At 37.7% G+C, this 7,622-nt stretch overlaps 1 protein-coding gene across 2 annotated transcripts in view; it reads left to right on the top strand.

The window, feature by feature from the left end:
• Positions 1-190: 190 nt before the first annotated feature.
• FAM149B1 (family with sequence similarity 149 member B1) overlaps positions 191-7,622 on the top strand; it is a 57,136-nt gene continuing 49,704 nt past the window's right edge. For both annotated transcript variants that reach the window (XM_082854032.1, XM_082854033.1), the window contains exons 1-3: positions 191-327; positions 4,539-4,643; positions 5,584-5,713. In XM_082854032.1, coding sequence (XP_082710158.1) covers positions 281-327; positions 4,539-4,643; positions 5,584-5,713 — 282 coding nt within the window. In that variant the 5' untranslated portion in view covers positions 191-280. The remainder of the gene's footprint in view (positions 328-4,538; positions 4,644-5,583; positions 5,714-7,622) is intronic.

Below are 7,622 nucleotides of genomic sequence, written 5' to 3'. Positions count from 1 at the left end.
AGCCTCGGAACCCCGGGCGTCGCCCCTGTTGCGCGTCGGCGAGAGCATTAGGTGGGTGTCCGTGTGCCTTCGTCACTTCCGGCTCCACGGGGAAGCAAGGAGGGCGGAAGACTAGGGAGGTGGGGATCCTGTGGGAGTGACGGCCCGGAGTCTAAGAGACGGGGCGTGACGGGGCCGGAAGGTGGCGGGAGGGAGCCGAACCGGAGCCGGCGGGAGGGCCCCGCCAGAGGCCCCCAACCTGGCTTGCCCGCCCCGGCCGCGGCTGAGGAGGAAGAGGAGGATGATCTCCAGATACACTCGGAAGGCGGTGCCACAGAACTTGGAGCTGTGAGTGGACTGCTCAGCCACCCCCGCCCGGCCCAGACCGAGGCGGGCCGCAGGCGCTTTGCGGACCCTCCCTGACCAGTCCCTTGCTCCTTTTTCCTTTCCCAGGGCGAGGGAAAGAAAATTTTCTTCGGAATTCTCTCCTCCCAGCCTTGCCGGACGTTGCCCCTTCTACCTCCATCTCCAGCTAAGGGCGTGTTACCTGTGCTGTCCCAGGACTTGGCCCTCTTGGGTTGCACTTCTTGAGCTCGGGGACTGGGTTTCCTAAGGCATTTTGTAGTTTCCGCAGTGCTTCGTGCCCCAGTGTCAATGACCATTGACAACTCGTGAAGCTATTAATAGCTGAGTGCTACAATGAAGTTGAATACGTCTAGTGCCAAGCACAGTGCAAAGCTGCTTACATGCATGCATTAGCTCACTTAATCGTGTCAGTAAGGAGACCAGATAGGAACTATTATTTTGCCCTTTCTACAGATAAAGATCCCAGACTTAAAGACTGTAGCATGCCAAAGATCACACAGCTAGAGGGTGGTGGTGGAGCTGAAGTACGAACCTGTTGTCAATCTGTTTTTGAAGTTTGTGGTCATAACCATTACACATACTGCCTCTGCACCTCTGCAATTTAGTGTCAGAATCCTTAAGGATCAGTTTTGCTTTTGAGACTTTAGACAGCAAATATTTCCCGCTTGAAGACCCACCTCCCACCCCTAGTGAAGTGTTATAATGTAGGAAGTAATGATAATGTCATTCATTTATTAATGCTTTACACTTTCAAAAAGATTTTCACATTTTGATTCTCTTAACAACTCTGTAAGATGGGTATGATTATCTTTAGTTTTTCAGCAGATGAAAATATCAGAAAGCTACACATCTTAAGATTATATAACCAATAGGTTTTGAGCTTGGGTTTTTCAACCCCAAATACCAATATTTTTCCTCCACTAAACTATGTAATTTTAGCAACCATACATTTATTAATTAAATATTAACTATACAGGGCAATTAACAGGCATGGTATCTTCAGTCACATCTGGGTTTCTGTTTAGACTCTTCTGTAGCCTTGTTAATTTTAGGCAAATTACTAAATCTTTGAGCCTTCATTTCTGTAATATAGGAATAAGACCTTATCTAAAAGCATATCTAAAGTGATGGCATAGGGCTTGACACATAGTAGGTCCTCGGTAAATGGTAATTTCCTTGTCCCTTCCCATCTTTGCTTGGTACAATAGCCATACAAACAAAATCAGTCTATGATCTTTCCTTGCCTTTCAGAAGCTTATTATCTACTAAAAGGATAGGACACAGAAGCAGTTCAGTTAATAGGCTTTTTTAGCAAATAGGAAGAAGAAAGTCATTTACCAATAAAGGGAACAGGGCTTATGCAAAAATCTGCTTTTATAATTAATTCTGACCATTCTGAGAGTGAAAAAAATATCATTTATGGAAAAAATTGTTGATAGCACTTATTAGGCCAGAATTATTGACCCAGTATGGTTATGTTACTTGTTCTCTATTGTTGACTTGATACTCCCTAAAGATAACTCTCCCAAAAGATGATTCTCTAGAAGTGTCAGAATAATGTGAATAATGATGATAATGAAGATTATATGCATCTAAATAACAGTGTATATATATATATATATATATATATATATTTTTTTTTTTTTTTTTTCTCAATACACGGGCCTCTCACTGTTGTGGCCTCTCCTGTTGCGGAGCACAGGCTCCGGACACGCAGGCTCAGCGGCCATGGCTCACGGGCCCAGCCGCTTCGCGGCATGTGGGATCTTCCCTGACCGGGGCACGAACCCGTGTCCCCTGCATCGGCAGGCGGACTCTCAACTACTGCGCCACCAGGGAAGCCCTAACTAACAGTATATTAAAAGTAATTTTTACTTTAGGTGTTATAATGATAATTTGCTTTGAAGAAGTAATTTTAGTTTTCTCCCTAATAGTTCCAAATTATAGATACTGAAAAGAGGTTGGGATAAAATATACAGCTTAACATTTTAAAAATGGTAAATCTCAAGCATAAATGTATAGTGAATAATATAATGACCTACCCATCACCTACATTAAACAGTTATCAAAATTTTAATATATTTGCTTCATCTTTCATCTATATATTTTTTTCAGCCTCTCTGTCATCTGTGAAATAAGGAAGGAAAACCCCAGACACTATCATTTCACCCCATATACTTCAATATGCATTTCTAAAAATTATACACATTTTCGTATGTAACCACAAAGCTATGATCAAATTTAATATTTCTTTGGTATTATCTAATTGTCACTTGATAACCAAATTTCTCTGACAGACTAAAATATGTTTTAAGTTTCTATTTCATAGCTGGAATCCACATTTCTGATCCCCGCCACTGTCTCAAAGACAAGCTTTTGGTTGTAAAATCATTGAATGAGAGAAGTACAAATAGCTCTACACAAATCCATGCCCACCATTTGAGAAATAGTTTAAAGTACAAGCTCTGCTGACTAGGTCTTTATATACAAAAATGGTACAATTTACTAAAATCTCAAACTATTCATTTGCTCTGAGAAGCCTCAAACAAACTACTTGGATTTGAATCCTGGCTCCATTACTTACTAGCCATATGACCTTAAGCAGGTTACTTAATCCCTCTGTGCCTCACTTTCCTTTCCTGTGAAACAAGAGTATTAGATTTATAATATACATTTGCATATTAAAAGCCCTGGGAAGACCTCTTGTAAAGAAACCTGTGTAACTTTGTTTAACCTATCATGTTATTTGACTACAGAATTTTGTGGGGAAGGAAAGTCTATTGTGGATGATTAGGACTGGAACATATAATAATTGACCCCATAGTTTATTCTAATGCACATGTTGAACTCTCTAGAACAGTACTGTCCTATAGAAATATAATACAAAACACATATATAATTTAAATTTTTCAGGTAGTCACATTAAAAAAATAGTAGAAACAGGTGAAATTAACTTTTTTACCTTTTTATTTTGAAATAATTATGGACTCACAGGAAGTTACAAAAATAGTACAAAGTCCCATGAACCCTTCACCCAGATTCCCCCAATGATGACAATTTACGTAACTATCATATAATTTCAAAGCCAGGAAACTGACATTGGTACAGTACTGTTAACTAGACTATAAACCTTATTCAGTTTTCATCAGTTTTTATATCCACTCCTTTGTATATATGTATATATAGTTCTATGCAATTTGGTCTCATTTATTGATATATGTAACTACCAATACAATAGAGATACAGAGCTGTTCCATCACCACCAGGAAACATCCTTATATATGCCTTTACAGTCACATCCATTCCTTTCTTCACACCCTGGAACCACTAATCTTTTCTCCACCTCTATAGTTTTGTCATTTGTGAATGTAATATAAATGGAATCATATAGTATATGTAACCTTTTGAGATTGGCTTTTTTCACAAAGTATGATGCCCTTGAAATCCATCCAAGTTGTTGCATGTATCAGTTCACTCCTTTTTTATGCTAAATCATATTCCATTGTGTAGATATACCAAAGTTTAACTATTCAGCTGTCAAAGAACATTTCAGTTGTTCCAACCTTTTTCAATTATAAATAAAGCTGCTGTGAACGTTTGTGTACAGATTTTTGTGTGAACATAAATTTTCATTTCTCTGGGATCAATGCCCAAGAGTGCAATGGCTAGGTCTCATGATAAACACATGTGTTTAGTTTTATAAGAAACTGAAATTATTCCAGAGTGGCTGCACCATTTTACATTCCTACCAGCAATGTATGAGAAATCCAGTTTCTCCATATCCTTATCTGCGTTTAGTGTTATCACCATATTTTATCTTAGCTGTTCTAATAGGTGTGTGGTTATACCTTATTATATTTTCAATTTGCAGTGAAATTAATTTTAAGAATATATTTTGTTTAACCCAAATATATCCAGAATATTATCATTTTAACATGTAATCAAGATAAAATAATTAATGATACATTGTACATTCTTGTTGTACTAAGACTTCGAAATCCTATGTGTTTTACACTTAAAGTGCATCTCATTTCCAACTGACCACATTTTAACTGCTAGTGATTAATGGCTACTGTATTGTACAGTGCAGTTCCAGAACAGCAAGAAGTAGGTGACGAACTTGTAGATCAAGTTACTGAAAAGTATATATTTTTTCTTTACAGGAAATATAACTTTGTTTTTCTCTTTCACAGGAAAGGAATAACAAAACATCCTCTTAATCATCATCCCCTTCCAGAGCAGCTGGATGCAATTTCCTCTACCAATGACAGCCATGAAAACGACATAAGTTCCCAAAGGTAATAACAAAAATTGTACTTGTTTGCTTATTGCACTTGATAATGGCAAAAGTTTTGTTTTTTTGCCTTAGGATTGGTATCAAGCCTTGTACTAATGAAAGAAAACAAGAATTTTTATCACACTTTTTCAATACCATTCAACTTTCATTCTGGAACAACTAATGGAAACACACTTATTTTTATAACCTTTGAAAAGCAGTATTATGAAGTAGTTAAAAACAGAGACTCAGGAGGAACCCAAACAGATCTGATTTTTAATCCTGGTTTTGTCATCTATTAGCTGAATAATAGTGGGCAAGTTACTTACCTGGTAATAGTATCTCTTAAAGGGTGTTCTGAATATAAATGAGATAAAATACAGTAAATGCTGAGTAAATATTAGCTGCAGTTATTATTTTAAGAAATAGAGGATACGGTAACTTCACAGAGGGTTCTGAGAAGCAATGTGGTATCATAGAATAATTACAGTCATAAAACCTAGTTTCAACACCTAGTACTAAATCTCAGATTCTTTGTCTTAAAAAAGGGGTTGAGTTCTGCATCACCAGGTTGTTGTGAGGATAAAATGGGGTTAATATCTGTGAAAGTGCTTGGTAAACTAAAAGTGCCATACAAGTTCACATACTATTCTATGTGAATTCCTAGACGTTTCTGAAATGTCTTTAGTTCTCAAGGGTAGATATTATAAGTGGAATGTTAAAGTATTCATTGTAAACTAAGACTAGAATTATTTAGAATGGCTGCCATCAATTCTGTAGGAATTAGATCCGATTTTACTATGATGCTTACATTTCAAGTCCTTCATTTATTTTTACCTCTGTGGATATATTTCTACACATGCTTATCACCTAATAGATTGCTGAGTAGTTAATGCTGCAGAAACTTGAGGAAATATAAGAATTTTTCTGTTTTCTCTTCTCCTTCCAAATTGTGCATTTAGTGAGTCTGACATCACACAAGAATCACCTTTTACATCAGCTGACACTGGGAATTCAAGGTCTGCTTTTCCAAGTTATACAGGCACAGGGATCTCTACTGAAGGCAGCTCGGACTTCTCCTGGGGATATGGTGTGAGTTTTATGTTATTGGTCTGATGGATTGCTTGGGAGACTGTTCTGGGAGTTAGCATTTGTCAGTTTGGTCAGTATATTTCATGCCTTCCCTCTCCTACAGTGTTTATTTTTAACTTTATTTTATTTTATTTGGCCGTGCCGCGCGGCGTGCGGGACCTTAGTTCCCTAACCAGGGATCGAACCTGTGCCCCCTGCAGTGGAAGCCCGAAGTCTTAACCACTGGACCACCAGGGAAGTCCCTCCTACATTGTTTATTTACTCTTTAAAATAGCTGTAAAGAAGCATCAGCTTCACCCTCTTTCAGTATTGCTCTGTTTTATGGATGTAGTAGTTGATCCTTAGAGATGCTTAGTGTTTGGCTTAAACACTTGCACGTTGGTATGGATCTGAGCTGTGGATCTACTCCTTCTGCTGTGCTCAGTCCACTAGTGTGTCTCTCCACTACTAATATTACCTTGTTGTTTAAAATGTTTTTGAAAGTTTATTACCAAGCCATATAGACTGGGAAAATGTTTATATTACTAAATGAGAAAAAGCACGTTAAAAATAAATGTATAGGGCTTCCCTGGTGGCGCAGTGGTTGAGAGTCCGCCTGCCGAGGCAGGGGACACGGGTTCGTGCCCCGGTCTGGGAAGATCCCACATGCCCTGGAGCGGCTAGGCCCGTGAGCCATGGCCGCTGAGCCTGCGCGGCCGGAGCCTGTGCTCTGCAACGGGAGAGGCCACAACAGTGAGAGGCCCGCTTACCACAAAAAATAAATAAATAAATAAATAAATGTATAGTGTAGTTCTAATTTTATTTTACAGATATTTTTGCTTATATATACTAGAAAAAAAGACTAAAGATATTTACCTAAAATGTTACTCCTTTATTAATTGGGTGTTGAGATGATGAGATTTATTTATTTATTCATTCATGACTATCTGCCATTATAAGTATTATTTTTAAAAGACCAACAACCTTAAAAGAAAATTTGAAAAACAAATTTTATGCATGTTTCTCACCTTGATGCAATAGGTATTTTTATTTCTGTATCCTCTTTCAATCTATATTTAATTTGGCCTAGCTATAGTCATGGTGTACATACAATACTATGCTCTGTTTTCTCACTTACTGTTATTTTGTAAGCACTCTTCCACAATACTGACTTTATACAATATTATTGTTAGCAACCTGCTTTCTTTACAAAAAGCCTGCTAATTGTTACAACCTTTTTGTCACTATGAGTTATTTTCTAGTCATTTTAAGTTGGATGTATATATAGTTGCCTTACATAGTTGTATGATATATGTGCATCCTGATCTGCTTCTTCATTCACCATTATTTCATATAGACATTTTCTTTTACTACTTCCATACTTGTCAATTTGAATAGTTATATAGCATTTCCTTGTTTTAATATATTATATCATAATTTAGTAATTTCATTATTATCTGATACTTGGGTTTTCAGTTTTTATTTATTCAACAAATATTTATTGAACGCATTTGTTGTCAGACACTGTATTTGGGAATATGGGGTGAATGAGATTTACATGATTCAATAGTCTAATGAGGGAGATTGACAAAAGCAAATGAATAACTACAAAAGGTCATAAGTACTCTAAGGAAGACAACAGGGAGCTGAAATAGAACACTATAAGGGGGATTCACTTTAGGTAGGGTATCATGTAGGGTAGATCTGAGACTTGAAGACTGAAGAGTTAACCACGTGAAGAATGAGGAAAAGAGCTTCCAGCAGGTAACCAGCAGCATCTGCAAAGGCCCTAAGGAGGAAGAGATCTTCATGTTTCCAAGGGAAAGTGTTTGGTATGTTCTTGGAACTGGAAAAAGGTCAGGGTGGTTGAAGGATGGTGTACCAGGGGAGAAAGCGCTAATGAGACTGGAGAGGTAGGCAGCACTAGATC

The sequence above is a fragment of the Leucopleurus acutus genome (genome assembly GCF_964270905.1).
Source record: "Leucopleurus acutus genome assembly, chromosome: 14".
NCBI lineage: Eukaryota > Metazoa > Chordata > Mammalia > Artiodactyla > Delphinidae > Leucopleurus > Leucopleurus acutus.
Note: the sequence above shows the minus strand (reverse complement) of the source record. Positions and strands in the feature narration are given on the sequence as shown.